Source organism: Vidua chalybeata, chromosome 20, assembly GCF_026979565.1.
Source record: "Vidua chalybeata isolate OUT-0048 chromosome 20, bVidCha1 merged haplotype, whole genome shotgun sequence".
NCBI lineage: Eukaryota > Metazoa > Chordata > Aves > Passeriformes > Viduidae > Vidua > Vidua chalybeata.
The window spans coordinates 7,044,620-7,060,750 of record NC_071549.1 but is presented as its reverse complement, the minus strand read 5'-3'; the positions used below and the strand labels follow the sequence as shown (position 1 = coordinate 7,060,750).

The 16,131-nt window shown below is 59.2% G+C and overlaps 2 protein-coding genes across 6 annotated transcripts; one reads left to right on the top strand and one right to left on the bottom strand.

Annotated features, from left to right (window-relative positions):
* Positions 1-744: 744 nt before the first annotated feature.
* NEK8 (NIMA related kinase 8) lies at positions 745-12,032 on the bottom strand. Of its 5 annotated transcripts, none has more exons than XM_053961265.1 (15): positions 11,909-12,032; positions 10,806-11,011; positions 9,618-9,850; positions 8,872-9,003; positions 8,477-8,685; positions 7,996-8,075; positions 7,545-7,726; positions 7,184-7,334; positions 6,045-6,121; positions 4,763-4,880; positions 4,336-4,486; positions 4,058-4,221; positions 3,697-3,855; positions 3,432-3,590; positions 745-1,848 (listed from the first exon to the last, which is right to left on the bottom strand). In XM_053961265.1, the coding sequence occupies exons 2-15, from the start codon at positions 10,939-10,941 to the stop codon at positions 1,820-1,822; spliced, it is 1,980 nt and encodes a 659-aa protein (XP_053817240.1). In that variant the 5' UTR covers positions 10,942-11,011; positions 11,909-12,032; the 3' UTR covers positions 745-1,819. The 5 variants fall into 5 exon arrangements, with proteins under 5 accessions (XP_053817240.1, XP_053817237.1, XP_053817239.1 ...); XM_053961262.1 differs by lacking the exon at positions 11,909-12,032 and adding an exon at positions 11,748-11,898; XM_053961264.1 differs by lacking the exon at positions 11,909-12,032 and adding an exon at positions 11,717-11,738.
* A 1,211-nt stretch (positions 12,033-13,243) lies between these two features.
* On the top strand, positions 13,244-15,293 carry TLCD1 (TLC domain containing 1). Its single transcript, XM_053961267.1, has 4 exons — positions 13,244-13,460; positions 13,604-13,686; positions 14,012-14,094; positions 14,527-15,293. Exons 1-4 carry the CDS (start codon positions 13,264-13,266, stop codon positions 14,920-14,922), a joined length of 759 nt encoding a protein of 252 aa, XP_053817242.1. The 5' UTR covers positions 13,244-13,263; the 3' UTR covers positions 14,923-15,293.
* Positions 15,294-16,131: the final 838 nt, after the last annotated feature.

Here is a 16,131-nt window from a genome sequence, read left to right as displayed (position 1 = left end):
GCTAGAGCAGGAAGAGCTTGGCTCCTGAAGCAGTGGCATTTTGGTGCCACTACTGACAAAACAAAGGGTGTAGACCTCTGTCCTGCCTGCTGCTGTCCTCAGCCCCAGCAAGGCTGCAGGAGGAGCTACCAGCCCCTTCCTATGGGCTGTGTTTGAATGTGGTGTGGGGCGAGGGGAGCCCCGAGAGCTCTGCACAACACAGGAAAGAGAAATCTGATGCTGGAAGGAGCTGGAGCGGCTGCCAGCTCCACACAGGGAGGAGAGGCAGTGGCCCAGAGGGCCTTTGAGGCAACTGAACCCAGCCCTGCCACCACCCTGGTGCCCAGGTTGGTCTGGGAGGGGAAAGCACCTTCCCCGACACCGCGCTGAGCCGTCGCTGTAACCTGCAGCACGGGAAAGTGCCAAAGGACTGGCAGAGCCTTTGAATTCCAGTCGGCTTCCTGGGATAGCAGGGTGTAACCGCCTGAAAAGGCAGCTCCACAAGAAACAAAAAAGGCAGGGAAAAACCCATGCACCCACCCTGCCAGGAGCCAAACAGGGAGGCTGTGTCTGCAGCCAGGGCTGCACACGCCTCTCCCGGCCGGACGGGAGCTGCTCCCTTCCCCAGCCGGAGCCGGGGAGGCGGGGGAAGGACGGGCAGGAGAGCTGCAGAATTTCATTACCTTCCACATGACAGAGGGATCAGTTGGCTTTTACCAGAGCCCGTCGAGGTTTCCCTCATTGAAAACAGGAAAGAATCACAAAAATAATTAGAGAGATTTCATCTCAGCCAGCTTATGAAAGCACTGACTTTATACACAACAGATTGGCAACAGCACAAAGATGGATGTGAAAGGCAAGAGCATTTGCAATGTCAGACAGATCAGAGTCAGAAGCTCATCAAAAAATGGCCCAGGGCAAATGTAAGTTAAAAAAAGGAAAAGAAGATGAAAAAAATAAAGGAAAGGAAACAACCCTTTTGGAGACAAAAAATGTGACTCCTGTCCATAACACATGGATGTGCTTCTCCTGCCTGCAAAGACCCCTGGTGAAAACTCATCAGCTCCCTGGACAAATCTGGGTTAAAAAACTTCAAGTACTGACGATCACTGGCTGTGTTTTGCTGCCTTCCCTAGCTCAGCTGGGAGCCAGTGAGCCGGTCAGCAGCAGGACTGAGGGGCCTGAGGATAAATGTCAGCTGGAGGATCCTCCAGCGAGCTCCTGGGGCCAAGGGAGGCTGTAATTGGAAAGCTCCAGGCGGCATCTGGGGAGAGCTGCGCAGCACAGGGAGGCTGCTCGTGCAGCCTTGCAGGCAGGACCCTCCAAAGTGTGCTCAATAAATGGGTGAAACGTTTTAGGGGGGGGATGGGAAAGGACAGACTTCTCTAATTAGCAAAGAGGTTTGCATTTAGTCACCCAGCACAGCGCCTGGGGCCCTGACTCCAGACGCTGCTGTGCAAAGGCTGACAGCTCTCTCAGACACGGAGCTGTCAGCCTGGGCTTTGTAACCAGAAACAGTTTCCACAGAGGAAAACAACCTCTGTGCTCCTCACCCTTCCACACAGGCACTTCCAGCAGGGAGGGGAAGAGCCACGGTGTGACCCCCTGAAGGCAGCACCAGAGCTCTGGGCATGTCCAGGGCGGTGACTCTCAGGCACTGGAGGTTCACAGTGATGATTCAATAAGTGAGACCAGCTCTGGTTCCTTGGGAACCATCGTTAGGAGCTCTCTGTTTCCAGACTGCTGCCTTGAGAGTGCAGCTGAGGAGCTCTGGGGCCTGAAGTGTGTCTGAGCCAGGCCACCGTGGGCAGCAGGAAGAGCAGGATGTGGCTGCTCTCACTCACTGGGAAGGCGACTCCTCCACAACAGCTGGAACAAAAAGAGTAAAGATCGAGATTTAGCTGGAAGCCCCACCTTGATAAAGCTACAAGAAGTGTTCTACCCCACACAGGCATGATATCCAACAGATGGGCACCAAAATCCCTGTCCCCTTCCCTACAGGAAGCCACTGCAAGACCTCAGTAGTGGCACAAGCGAGGCAATGCCCAGCAGACAGAGCCCAAGCAGGACAAAATGCAGTCTCTTGAGGTTTGTGCTCTCCTCTACAGCCTGGCTTCTCTCAGTTATTCTGTTTGCAGTGGGATTGAGAGAAGGGAGCAGCAGCAGCTCATGATAACCTGGGCAGCAGCCCAAGCCAGTCAAAAGTGGAGTTGGCCCTATGGGAGGAGCAGAACGGCCGCCCCAAAGGTAGAGGGCAGCTTGCCTGTGCCAGCACCCTCCCGGGCCAGATCACAGCAGCAATGACATCACATGTGTCACCAGATCTCGTGTTCTCACTGGAGAAATTTCCAGGCAGATTGAGCTGTGTGAAAGCCCAAATCTCAGCTCTTTACAGAGCTCTTGGTGCTTTTTTGCACGCTGGTTGCTGCGGGATGCTGGGGCAGGCAAGGCTGCTGCCCTCACACCGCTGAGTTTGCACTCCTCGTACTGGGACAGGACAAGGTTTCGGGCAGAGGGACAGCAGTGGGGCTACACACTCAGTCCCTGCTCTTACAGTGCTGCAGGTGGGAGCCCACAAACCAGCTGCCACAGAGTGCAGGGCAACTCAAGCAGCGGAAGGGAAGAGCAGCCTGCAGTCTTCCTGCAGAGACAAAACCCTTTTACTCCCATGACAAATGCCCTACTTGTTCCTGAGCCTGGGGACTCGGCCATTCCCCGTCCCCTTCACGTGGCAGAGCACATCACATGAGAGCTGGGCACTGGCAGGGGAGGAACAGAGCCAGGGCCGATTCCGCTCTGCTGGGGCCGTCAGCCGGGCCTCCTCCCCTCCAGGCTGTAATTAGCCTCCTTGAAGTGGGATGGGGCTGGAATCCCTCAGCCCAGGCTGAGGCCATAATCAGCCCAGCACAGGAGGAAGAAAGGCCCCTGCAGCAGTCTGGGCCAGGCTCCTGTTGTACATCCAGGCAACGGAAGGGCAGGTCACGCCACGGGCACGTTTTAACCGAGCCACGATGCTGTCTTTGGCCCGAGCAGAGAGGAACCACAAAACCATTGCTATCTTTTCCAAACCACAATGGAAAGGCAGCAGCCAAAATGACGCCTCAAATCTCAGCTTCTATTTCAGCAGCATCAATTAGAGAGCTGCTCTTTTTGGATACTCGGTGGACCGCTGGCACGCTAGCTTGGCCAGCCTACCTGTCTGGGAGTGCACCAGACAGCCTCTGCCATCCCTTTGCTCCCCTTGCCCAGTGGGAGAGGCAGTGTCACAGAGCTAAAGAGCAGCAGGGGAATTATTCTGGGCTTGAAGTTATTTCTATTCATCTACAGCTCAAGAAGGACTAGAATAACAGTGAGCTTACATGCCAGGGTTACTCAGCACAGCTCCGGTCACAAGGCATTGTGTCTGGCTGGGTCCTCATGGCAGGAATCACAGGGACAAAGCCTTTACTCACGCTTTACTGCCAGCAGTGTGTTCCCGTGGCAGCAGGCAACAGAGGTCACCAGGTATGGATGTGTCTCCTCCAGCTGCACTGGCCTTGGCACTCCTGTTTCCTCATCCTTCCTGCCCAGGCGTCCCCTGGCTCCTTTCCCCCACGTGCACACCTCGCCATCTGCAGAGGGATACAAACACCTCACTGCACACCTGCCTTGGCCACAGCAGAGGCAGAGGCCAGCCAGGGCCTGCTGCAGCCCAGGACATGGGGGCTTCAGCCTCACCTGCTCCAATGGCCACAGTGAAGGCATCTCCACAAGCCACCACAGTGATCTTCATCATCTCGAGCCCCACAACCAGGTGGGGCACGCGGCTGTTGCGGCAGGAGTTGGTGCCCAGCTGCCCGTGCTGGTTGCTCCCAAAGGTGTAACAGTGGCCAGAGGCTGACAGCAGAGAGGAGAGACACAACTCGGTGTCACTTGGGACACACTGAAGCCCCTTGCTGTCTCCAGGCTGAGCATTCTGCTCCACAGAGCTTCAACATTGGGAGCAGGGTGTCTCTTGAGAGACTGCCCATGGGAAACAGAAGGAAGACAGGGAAAATGCAGGTGTCCCCCCTCTCAGAATTTGGGCACACACCCTCACCTGTGACAGCAGCTGAATGTGCTGTACCAATGTCAGCACACACAATGGGCTCTTGGTTCAAGGGGGCTGACTGGGCACACACAAACACAGTGGCCTCCTCCACCTGGTCTTCTGGGGAAGGCTCCTCTGCTGAGCTGATCCGGTCTAGGCCCAGCTTGTTACACCTGCACAGAGAAAATCTCTAGGATCACACAGGGATGTCTTCTGGAGCCCCTTGGTCACAATACAGACAGGCCCAGGAGGGTAAAATGTGGAGCACAGACCCTCACCCCTCTTACCTGTTGCTCCCACAAGCAAGAATCTGGTTCTTCACTGTGAGGACCATGGAGGAATCGATGCCACAGATGACTCTCTGAGCCTCGTGCTCCAGAGGGACTGTGACCTGCTGGGGGCAATTGTGGCACTCCAGGGTGCCCAGCCCAAGCCGACCTGGTAGGAGGAACAGAGCAGGGAACAGCTGATGGCAACACACACCCTGAGCACAGCCCCACTGTGAGCAGCACTGACACAGCTGCTGCAAGAGCTCAGCCCAGGATCCCAGAAAGCAGCAAAACCCAAAGCACAGGGGCCGTGGTATGCAGCAAAACAGCTGCAGCTCTTCCACACCCACCCACCCTGGCACATCTGGAGGGGACTGTGGGCAAGCAGGGCCAGCAAAGGGAGTGGGAACAGACCCACTGTTTCTGTGAAACAGACTTCTCTTACCGTTATCCCCCCTGCCCCAGGCAAACACTTCCCGTTCGTTGGAGACCGCCAGGACATGAGACGCACCACAGGCCACCTGCACCATCTCGTAGCCCAGCAGGGCCTCCACAATCTTGGGCTGGCAGGGGAAGAGCAGCAGCCGTCAGCCGAGACCTCCCAGCCTGCCCGGCTGCTCCCATCCCTCCCACCCGGCCCCCCCAGACTCAACACAGCGCTGGCAGCATCCCAGTTTTCATCCAACACAAACAACAGAGATTTTTTTTTTTTTTTTTTTTTTTTTTTTGTTCCAAACAGTCTTCAAAGGGATAAGAGACTACGTGCACGCAGCACAGAAGATAATGCAAACATCTCTGGGGCGGAAGAAAGCAGCCAGCATGAGAGTTTGGAGAGGTTCAGCAAGGGTTGGGATTCGCCCCCCTGCCCATGTGGGGAGTGCCAGGGGCTGTGAACGCCTGCTCCGAGCACGCAGGGGCTTGGTGCAGGATGTGTTGGCTCAAAGGCTCTTGTGCAGAGGAGCTGTGAGTTAAGAGCTCAGATTCATTAGGCTGTGGAGGGACCAGGATCTCCACATTTCACCCAGCCCCTGCTGTGACCTGCTGTTAGATCTGACACCTCGCCTCGTACTCATTATCATCCTCAAGTGAAAAGCACCGTTTGTTGGGATCTGGCTGCTGCTTCCAACTGGTCTCCCCTCCCCAGAAGTAAGCAGGGAGCAGCTCAGCTCTGGGAGGAGCAGGAACAAACGGGCCAGCTGACCACAGTGACAAATGGCACCAGTCCCTGGGCTCGGCTGGAAGCCATCGGCTGCTGCCACATCCGAGGGCAGGCGAGGAAGAAGCTGGAAGGGAGCAATGAGCCCTCTGCCCCAGTGTTCTGAGCCAATCGGAAACACACAGCTCTTCTTTAAATACTGGCTCTTTTGAAAAATAACTTTTCTCAGTGAACCCTGGCAGCTGCAGGCCAAGAGTGAAGCAGGCAGGTGTGTGATTGGAGGCAGGCTCCAAGCTGGGAGCCTGCCAACAGCAACCACAAGGCAGCTCTTGACTTCCCCCACGCTCAAAGGGATCATTGTGTAGGGGGGGAGAGAAAGAGAGAGGCAGGTTGGGTCTTTTAAAACCCACAGTGACAGGGAGAGGAGGGGGAGGGAGTCAAATGCCAGAGCATGCCTGGGATGCACATCCCTGGAGCTGGGATGAGCCCCCTCACGTGGTGCAGAAGCCACGATCCATCCTTTACCCTGGGGGAAAGCAGGGTAAGCACGCCCAGCACCCTCTTCACCAACCTGGCTCACATCCGTGAAGTTTCCGTGCCCCAAACAGCCATTGCTGCCGCTGCCAAAAGTCATGATTATCCCCCTGTCTGGAGGAGCAGAAAGGAGCCTTGTCAGTGGCACACGTGAGGCCCTGCGAGGTGACACAGCCAAGGGGTGGCCATGGCTCCCAGGACGTTGGACCCACTCTGACTCTGAACGAGCTGCAGGGGCCACAAAGCCTTCAGCGAGCTTCCAGGGAGCTGCAGGAGCTTCCAGGGAGCTGCAGCCTCACCGTGCTGCAACGGGCTCAACAAACAAACAGCAGTGATAAGAGCACTGAGATAACATTGCTGCAGCTGTGTACGCAGGAGCTGAGAACCCCACGGTCTGTCAAAGTGTTAAAGTCACAGAGGCACTCCCTGAGCAGCTGCCCAGCAGAGGGGTGGCAGGAAACGCCATGGGAGGTAGGATAAACACATGCCCATGGAGCTTGCCCACTCTGTATCTGTTGTTTGCCGCTCTGACCCCCAGCAGAAGAGCAAACAGAGCTCCCACAGGACCACTGGGAGGGCTTTGCTCCACAAACATGGCCTTGGACTGGTGTGTGTGCTCCACTTCCACCCAGAACACTTCCTGGGCTGCTCTGAGGGGCTTCAAACCCTGCTTTCCTGCAGTTTGAGGACAACCAGCACTGCAGCAGCTCAGGCTGACTCCTCACTGTGACACCAGTCGTTGCTGGTCACTGCATGTGCCCATGTCACACTCACAGAGTATGTGACAGAGATTCTCCTCCCACTGCAGTCCCCACTGTCAGCTCTGGTTTCAGGTGACACCAATGCAACCAGGACAACAAGCACAGGAGATTTCATAGAATCATAGAATAACTTAGGTTGGAAAAGACCTTTGAAGATCTCCTAAGTCCAACTGTTTGTGGCCCTCCCCACACCAGACAGTTTGGGACCAAGTTGACCAGTGTGGCATCACAGGAGGACAATGTCTGCCATTTCTGACTCCTACATGATGCTACATGAGAGGCCACAGTGGCCTCGGTGTCACCCCAGGCCAGAGCATCTCTCTGGTTCCTCTCTGAGCAGGCTCCCCAGGCAGTCCCACTGGGTTTTAGGGGGTTCTGGGACCCAGACAGGTGGAGGCAGGAGGCAGCAGCTCACCTGTGAGGCAGGCTGTGAAAAGATCACCACAGGACACATGTTTGATGGTCACTCCAGACTGGCCCTCCAGAAAGCGGGACACAAACTGAGGCTGGAGCTGCTCAGTGGCTCCTGGGAGAGAAGGACCCCCAGCAGCACCCATGGGAGGAGCCTGATGGAGAGAAGCCATGGAAGAGCCAGGCTGGAGAACACTGATGAACCCCTTCCCACGGGCTTATCAGCATTCCCCACACCCTGGCTGGGACTGCAGTCCTGGAGGAGGCAGTGCCAGGGTTTGTGAGAGAGCAGAAATGCCTTCTTCACAGAAATTACACATCCAAGGCTCCACAGCCACTCCTGCCCCAGCTTCCCTGTCACTCACCTCCCACAGGATGAGCCTCCCAGATTTGGTGACCCCAGCCTTCTGTGTCCTGCCAGCAGAGACCTGCACCACCTCGGTGTTCAGCATGGGCAGGCGGAGAGGGGTGGTGATCCCACTGCCCCACGTGTAGATGGATGACAGTGGAGGTGGGATTCCTGTCCTGGCTGAACCACGTCGGACACCTGTGGGGCACAGAGAAATCATTAATGTGGATTCCTGACTCTCCTCCCACAGGGAAAGTGACAGCACCAGCCAGTCTGGGTGTCAGCAGAGCTGCCAGAGCCAGACCAGTGTTGGTCCGAGGGGCTGCAGGGCTCCTCCAGAGCTCAGGGCAGGTGACGTCTCTGGAGTTCCTCTCTCCAGAACCCTGAGTGTCTCTGTGACTTGTGTCATCCAAAGGAAAGGGTCCTTCCAAATGGAGCTGAGTTGAACACACCATGCCAGAACTCACCCCTCTGCCTGGCACTGCTCGCCCGTCCCCCTGTCCGGCTGTGGGTCACTGTGGGCACCGGAGCCAAGGGTTTTTCAGGCCTGCCAAACCAAAATCCAGCCTTTAATGTGCTGCAGAGCCCTGGATCACAGAACATCTTGGCAGAGCTACAGCAGAAGCCACGGGTGAATCACTCACAGCACTGCTTTGTCGGTGCTTTAAACAACCTGAGAGAGGGGAGTTGGCACCAGCTCACTTGCCCCTGTGCTCACAACTCTCTGTTGTCACTGTGATGACAAGCCCACACCTGCCATGGCACCTGCCTGGCTCTGAGCCCTTGGGCCAAGCTCAGCCAGCAGCAGCTGCACGTTAGGCAGCACAGGAGAGTTGCATTGGGAAAATGCCCCATTTGGAGCACAGAAGGGAGGCAGTGAGCCGGTCAGCCATGCTGTGGGCTATGGCAGCCCTTCCCAAGGGACACTGAGGTGGCAGTGTCACTTGCCTCCTCATTTTGACGCTGCCCACGTCTGTGTAGAGGTTCAGGAGGGGCCGGATGCAGATGGCCTGGGCCATGATCTCATTCAGCTGGGGCCGCTTGGAAGGATCCAGGTTGAGCATGCTGAGGATGAGCTGGCGCAGGTCGGGGCTGTATCGATCTGATATTGGGGCAAACGTCCCGCTCATGATCTTCAGCACTAAGGCAGGAAGGTTCTGGAGAGAAAACAAGACACAAACAGTGGCTGGGCAGTCAGGGGCGAGGCCAAGGAGGAAGGAGCTCTCAGCACTGCCCTCTGCCTTCACACTTCCCGGCTCGCTGAGAAGTGATCCCAGCATACATTTTCACCTCTGTGAGAGGCCACGGCTCCCTGTGCTACGTGTAAACCGCGTCTCTCTTACCGCAGCTTCGAAAGCCCTCTTGAGGCTGGCGAGCTCGTAGAGCACACAGCCCAGGGCCCAGATGTCACTCTTTTGGTTGTAAGGCTTCCCTTCACAGAGCTCCGGGGAGATGTAGCATGGAGTTCCCACCACCTACAAGAGACAAAAATTTACCACAGTGCAGTGAAAGCTGGAAAGAGGGAGGCTTGGTGCAGAGCTGGCTGAACACCACCAAGCAAAGCTCCACAGAGCTGGGCTTTTGTTCTCTTGGCATCAACAGCTGCCTGACAATCTCAGTGAAAAACAAGAGGATTTGCCTTTCCAGTGACACATACAGTGATTGCCTCTAATTTTCCTTCTATGCACTTGAGAGAATCAGAGCCCAGAGCGTGATACAAACGTCTGGTCAGATTAGCACAGGTGGGGAAAGACACTAAATGTCAAGCAGAGAAAGGAGATTAAGGCAGGATGGGAGTGCACAGGCAGGAATTTATTTGCTAAGGATGTGTCAGACGAGTCTGCAAACACCACCCTCAGCAGGAGCCACCCTGCCTGCCCTCACCAGTGGGTCCAGACACCTCATCCTCTCCCAGCTTTGGGCAGGTCTTTCTTACTTTTCTGTAGCCCACAGAGCCACAGCAAACTCGGGCATGAAGATAACAGCCAAGGAACAAAGCAGCACTGCCTAAAGCCACTTCCCAGAGACTACTGTGAGCCAAATCTAGAGTTTCCAGCCTGCTGCCATGGGGTAAGAAGCTGCCACTCACCGTGTAGGCTTTGCTCTTGCTGCTCAAGATTTTGGAGATGCCAAAGTCCCCGATCTTGACGATCATGCGATGCTTGTCCAGGAGGATGTTCTGGGTCTTCAGGTCACGGTGCAGGATCTGCTTGGTGTGCACGTGGTGCAGGGCCAGGAGGATCTGCACGAAGAAGTGCAGGATGGTGTCCTCATCCAGCAAGGAATTACAGCGCTTGTGGATGAACTCTGCCAGAGTGCCCCCTGCAAGGAACAACAAAGGGCTGTGGGCACAGGACAGCACAAACCTGGCCTAAAACTGGGGGAGGGTGGATTTTGCCATTTTGGCATCCTAACAAGCAAAGCATGTGGGTAAAACACATCCTGGTGGGATACACAACACATCCTCCAATGCTCCTGAACAATGGCAGCACAGTTGGTGGGAGGAAGAAACAGCCAGAGAGAAGTTACCATTGACACATTATCAAAAGCAGCAGGAAAAGAAACACTAAAATTACAGCTCTTGGAAGAGGACATAAACCTCCACGGCAGAACAAGATCAGCCTGTTCTGCAGAGGAGAATTCCTGCAGTCCAAGAGGCCACGTGGCACACAGAGGCCCCTGCTGGGAAGGGGAGCTCCAGATTCAGGGCATTCACCATACAGCTTTTAGCAAACCCTCATGCAAATGTTGATTTCATCTGAAACTCCACAGGAAATCTTGTTAGAAATGTGGGGCCAACAGAGCTGACACAGGGAAATGTGCCTGAAACCTGAGTCAAGGGCAGATGTTAACATGCTGATCAGGGACAGAGAGGTTGGAAATCTCCTTGTTTTGGATATGGTTAGCAGGTGTAAATCACGGAGTGGCTGAGGTTGGAAGGGACCTTTTGAGGTCACTGCTTAAGGAGAGCCACTGAGGTTGTCCAGGACCAGAATCTTTTGAGTATCTTCAAGGATGGTGACTCCACAAGCTGCATCAATGCTTGGTCACTTGGCTCATGGTCAGTTTGGTGTCCACCAAGAACCACAGATACTCTTCTACAAAAATGTCTCCTCAACAGAGATGTGCTTGGACTCCTGGGCGTGCAAAGCCCAGGATCGTTACAAGGAGCACAACGTGAGACCACAGCAGCTTGACCCAAAGAGAGCCAAGTGCTTGGCATGCCCTGGACCTGCCAGGGGACCAGCTCCAGGCACTGGGGGACAGCAGGGCCCACCTGGGGCGTATTCCATGGCGATCATGAGCGCCTTGTCCTCCAGGAAGTTCTCGTAGTACTCGATGACGTTGGGGTGGCTGAGCAGCTTGAGGACCTGGCACTCGTTCTGCGCTGCCAGCCGCTCATCCTTGCTCATCTGCTCCACCGGGATCTGCTTCAGGATCACCAGCTTCTGGTCGGCCTTGCGCAGGCACAGGTGCACGATGCTGCGGGGACAGGGACGGGGCCTCAGCGCGGGGAGAGGGGACACAACACGGGGCCTGGCCATCGCCCTGGGGTGACACAGGTCGCCCGCAATCCCCGCGCCCCGGGGTGTCACGCACTTTGTGCCATGTCCCCCCGGGTGCCACACCCCGGCCGACCCCGCTTTGCCGTGGCCACAAGCGCCTCGCTGCCACGGCGACGCGGCTTAAAGGCCTCCCGTCCGGAGGCAGAAAGACTGGAGGCCTCCCCATCGCCCATCTGCGGCGCCCCCTCACCCGAAGGCCCCTCTCCCCACCACCCGGATCCGCTCGTATTTCTCCATCCCTGGGCCCGGCTCCTCCCGTCTCCATGGAGACACTTCCGCGCTGCTACGGCGTCCGCGGGCGGACAAACCGCGCCGCGTGTGTACGGCCCGGGGGCTCTGTGTTTCGGGCGGGGGGCGCGGGGGATAACGCCACCCCCCGCTCGGGTGACACCCCAGTGCCACCGGGAGCCGGACCCTCTTGGGTCTGAGAGAGAGAGACCAGAGAGAGAGGGTCGGAGTGCGCTGGGCTGCCTGCCCCGACTGGGGGATGCCGGCAGGAGCCCCCGCACCCCCAGAGAGCGGCGGTGGCTCCAGCGGCCTCCAGCCCTGAGCCTGGAGGGGCACCCACTGCGGGGGGCTGCGCTGCTGCAGGGCCACGAGTCCCCTCCATGGCCCCCCAGACCTGCTTTAGACCCCCTCAGAACCACGAGCACCCCTGAGGCCGGCCGTGATGGCGGCCATAGCGTGGAAGCGGGTCCTGCCCTGCACCCAGGAGTGGCGGCCTCTGTCCTGGAGTGGGGACGGTGACAGCAGTGGCAGTGGTGGCACTGCCACGTGGCCCTGCTGCCATCTAGCGACAGCCAGCTCGGCTCACCGGGGCGGGGGGTCAGCCCCCCTCGCACAAGCCGGTGCAGCGCGGGGCAGCGATGGGGCAGGACCCCCATGCAGGAAGCAGCACCCCGCCGCGTTTCGGTGCCGCGTTTTCGGCCTCACCCTACCGCAACCTGGTATTGGGGAGCAACTTCGAGTGCCCCAAGCCCCTCCCCTTGTCTTGAGGTGAGCGTTTGTGGCTGCTCCCACTACTTTTCCAAACACGATGTTTCCCCAGGCATCCTCCCCGCAACACCGGCGACAGCCACACCGTGCCGGGGACACACGCACGGCGCAGAACAGATGTGCGAGGCCCACGCCAGCTGTGCACCACTGTGGCAGATGTGCAGGGCCCAGCACAGATGTGCAACGTCTGCCACGCACACGCTGCGCCCCACCCTCCCGCGCTGCCCACGGGAGCAGACGGGCGGTATCAGGCGCCCACACGCGCGGTGTGCGGCACACAGGTGCAATTCCGCCCAGCAGGAACACGCCCAGCGGCCCGCACACCTGCACACCGCACACCTGCACACCGGCACACCGCACACCTGCACACCGGCACACCTGCACACCGCACACCGGCACACCGCACACCTGCACACCTACACACTGCACACCGGCACACCTGCACACCGCACACCGGCACACCTGCACACCGCACACCGGCACACTGCACACCTGCACACCGCATATCGGCACACCGGCACACCTGCACACCGCACATCGGCACACCTGCGCACCTGCACACCTGCACACCGCACACCTGCACACCACACACCTGCACACCTGCACACCTGCACTCCGCACACCTGCACACCTGCACACCGCACACCTGCACACCGGCACACCGCACACCTGCACACCTGCACACTGCACACCTGCACACCGGCACACCGCACACCTGCACACCTGCACACCGCACACCGGCACACCGGCACACCTGCAGTCCGCACACCGGCACACCGCACACCTGCACACCACACACCTGCACACCTGCACACCTGCGCACCTCACACCTGCACACCTGCACACCTGCACTCCGCACACCGGCGCGGCGCGCTCCGCGCCACGCTCCGCACACGTGCTCGCTCCGCCCCGCGCGTACGCGCGCGGGCGGGGGGGCGTGGCCGTCGCGCCGCTTATCAATGAAAGGCGCGGCCACGCCCCTCAGCGCCCGCCAACCCCGCGCAGGCGCGCGCGCAGGAGGCGTGGCCAGCGCGGGCGGGGGGAGCGCCCAATGGGAAGGCGTGGCCGGCGCTGGCGCATGCGGGGGGCGTGGCCGGCGCTGGGGTGTGGTCGGGGAGGGGCGTGGCCCCGCGGCCCCGCCCGCCGCGGCCGCGCGCCGCCGGACTGGGCGCGATGGGCCCGGGCTGGCGGGCGGCCTCGGCGGCGCTGGTGGGCGGCAGCGTGGCGATCTTCGGGGCACTGCGCCGGCTGGCCCTGGCCGTGCCACAGCCCGCCGCCGTACGGAGCCGTCCCGGCCGCGTCTGGCGCTGGAGGAATCTCCTGGTCTCTTTCGCACACTCCGTGCTGGCCGGGCTATGGGCCCTCTTCAGGTACCGGGCAGCGCGGGGAGCGGCGGGCACGGTGCGCACGCTGCGAACTGGGCACTCCTGGGGACTGGGCAGGGGGTAGGGGGTCCCCTTGTTCCCCGTCCCGGAGCCTAGGCTGACCCCCTTCCTCCTCTCGTCACTTCCAGCCTCTGGCACTCTCCGGAGCTGCTCTCCGACATCCAGGACGGCTACAGCGTCTCAGGGCACCTGCTGGTCTGCTTTTCCTCAGGTAAGGAGCCAGGCAGGGCAGTGGCCGCAGCCGCCCCGCCGGACTTTGCCCACTCCCTGCTCAGCTTCGCCCGGTATGCTGGCTCGGGACGAGCCACTGGCTCAAGGGCTGGGCAGCTCCATGCCTCCTGCCTTAATCACAGCGTGGAGCCCACAGGCTGCCAACCCCCAGGGAATAGCCGTCTCTCCATACCCAGACGGGGTGGAGGTGTTTCTGACACCTGAAGAGCAGTCACACCACCCTCCTCCTCCTTGCTGCTCCTCCTTTCCACAGTGGGTCACGGTGCACAAGCCAGACCTTCTGAACGCTCTCCTTCATCCCACAGGCTACTTCATCCACGACACCCTTGACATCATCTTCAACCATCAGTCCCGCTCATCTTGGGAGTACCTGGTGCACCATGCCATGGTGAGTATGGCCAGCACGGTGGGCTACCACACATCCTGAGGCTCAGCCCACCCAGGTTTCATGGGCTATGGCAGGGCAAGCTGGAGCCCTTCTCTGTGTCTCGCCCTGGCTGCCAGGTAGGCTCTGCATCAACAAGGCGAGGGCGCCTGGCGGGGCAGGACGCCTGCCAGCATCGGCTCCGAGCGCCTGGAGCCAGACAGGCTGCCGAGCTGGGAGGGGGAAGAGCTGGAGGCTCGTCCCAGCACAGGGAGGTGTAACTGGTCCTAGGGGGATCTGGCTTTCCACACTGGTTTTCTCTAAGTTCTGGTGCCTGCTGGGATCTCTGGGTGGGGGGAGCAGAGCTGTGCGCTCTCACTGAGGGCAGGGAAGGACTCGCTTTCCCTAGGGCAAGGTGAGCTGACCCTGCTCTGTGTGTGTGTATGTGTGTCCCAGGCCATCTCTGCCTTCGTCTCGCTCATCGTCACAGGCCGCTTCCTGGTGGCAGCGGTGCTGCTGCTGCTGGTGGAGGTGAGCAACATCTTCCTCACGGTGCGCATGCTGCTGAAGATGAGCAACGTGCCTTCCCCGGCGCTCTACGAGGCCAACAAGTACATCAACCTGGTGATGTACTTCGCCTTCCGCCTGGCGCCCCAGGCTTACCTCACCTGGTACTTCCTCCGCTACGTGGAGGTGCAGGGCCAGGGTGCCTTCCTCACCGCCAACCTCCTGCTGCTCGACGCCATGATCCTCATGTACTTCTCCCGCCTCCTCCGCTCCGATTTTTTCCCCTCCCTGCGCAAGGGCTCTGCGGGGAGAGATGTAGACGGTGAGAAGTTTCTGATAGACTGAGACGTGCGCGCCAAGGGGGACCCGGGCTCCCGGCTCCTGGAAGTTTTGGGCCCTCCAAAGCTGCTCTGATGTGCCTTAGGGCTCGCTCCCTGGCCCCAGGCCCTGCCTTCACCCGCTCCGCTGCCTAAAAGCGCTTCCCTGCCGGACCAGCCCGACAGCTTCACCGAGCTGCAGGGATGCTGCTGAAGCCAGAGGCACGGCCGATGGAGAAGCAGCCCAAGCCAGCTTCCCTGCAGGCAGCTGGAGGGCCAGGGGTGGCTGTGCTTTGCAGCTGATGCCTGGAAGGGTTGTGAGGGAGGGGATGAGTCCCTCCCGTGGTGATGTTGGGTGTTATGTGCATTAAAATCGGTCTATTTACTGCTGCCGCAGCACACCTGGGCTGGCTCTTCTGTGGGGCAGAGCAGGTCGGGGACTCCCCCTGGGCCAGGGCTCTGGGAAAGGATGTGCCCCATTCCCAGAGGAGGGCTGGCAGTTCTCAGGGAGGGACAGGGCACATTCCTGCTGCTCGCTTTGTTCTAGGGACCTTTCAGCCTGCTGGGTCCTGCCAACCCAGTTGAGCGTTGAACAGCACAACTCTGTCTCTCACGTGGATGGGTTCCCCTCTTCTTCCTCATTCCTCTGCTCTTCCAGAGACCCAGGGTTGTGCAGGGAACAGTTGAAGGGAACCAGGAGAGGTACCGAGCCTTGTGGCAGTGCCTGACCTGCCTGTCTCCAGCCTGGCGGTGAGGAGCCTGGCTGGCCTGTGTGACTCACCCGGCAGCCACGTGAAGTGGAGCTGGCATGGAAAAGCCATGTGAGGCCAAGGGCTCTTCCTGGAAGATTGCTGCATGCTTGCATCCCCCTGGAGCAGTCTTCACTGGCGCAGTGCAGCTGCAGCCCCATGAGCATGCTGGCCCCTCTCCTGCAGCCACAGGACCAGGGTGGTTCCAGCAGCTCTTGCAGAAGGGGATTCAGCTCCCTGGGAGAGTAGGGCCAGAACTGGCCCAGCCGGTCCTGTGGAGCACCAGAGAGGCAAATCCTGCTGATGTGACAGCTCCAGGATCAGTGTTAGCAGCAGGGCTTAGAGGGACTCCTGCCCAGCAGGATCCTGCTCCAGGCAGGATCTGTCCCACCCTCCCCAGCACCTGCCCGGCTCAGGCAGAGACAGGCACTGCGGTTGAAATAAGCCAGTGATTAAGGGGAGGCAGTGGGGGATCACCTTTCCACCAG

Bases quoted from the DNA above. Each gene is read 5' to 3' on its own strand.
- NEK8 (XM_053961262.1), bottom strand. From the start codon at position 11,884: ATGGCAGCAGGGCCACGTGGCAGTGCCACCACTGCCACTGCTGTCACC. The intron at 9,851-10,805 runs GTGGGCCCTGCT...TGTTCCTTGCAG, and splicing joins CGCCATGGAATACGCCCCAG to GGGGCACTCTGGCAGAGTTC. The intron at 4,487-4,762 runs GTAAGAGAAGTC...TCCTCCTACCAG, and splicing joins CTGGGGCAGGGGGGATAACG to GTCGGCTTGGGCTGGGCACC.
- TLCD1 (XM_053961267.1), top strand. From the start codon at position 13,264: ATGGGCCCGGGCTGGCGGGCGGCCTCGGCGGCGCTGGTGGGCGGCAGC. The intron at 13,461-13,603 runs GTACCGGGCAGC...CGTCACTTCCAG, and splicing joins GGGCTATGGGCCCTCTTCAG to CCTCTGGCACTCTCCGGAGC. The intron at 13,687-14,011 runs GTAAGGAGCCAG...TTCATCCCACAG, and splicing joins GCTGGTCTGCTTTTCCTCAG to GCTACTTCATCCACGACACC.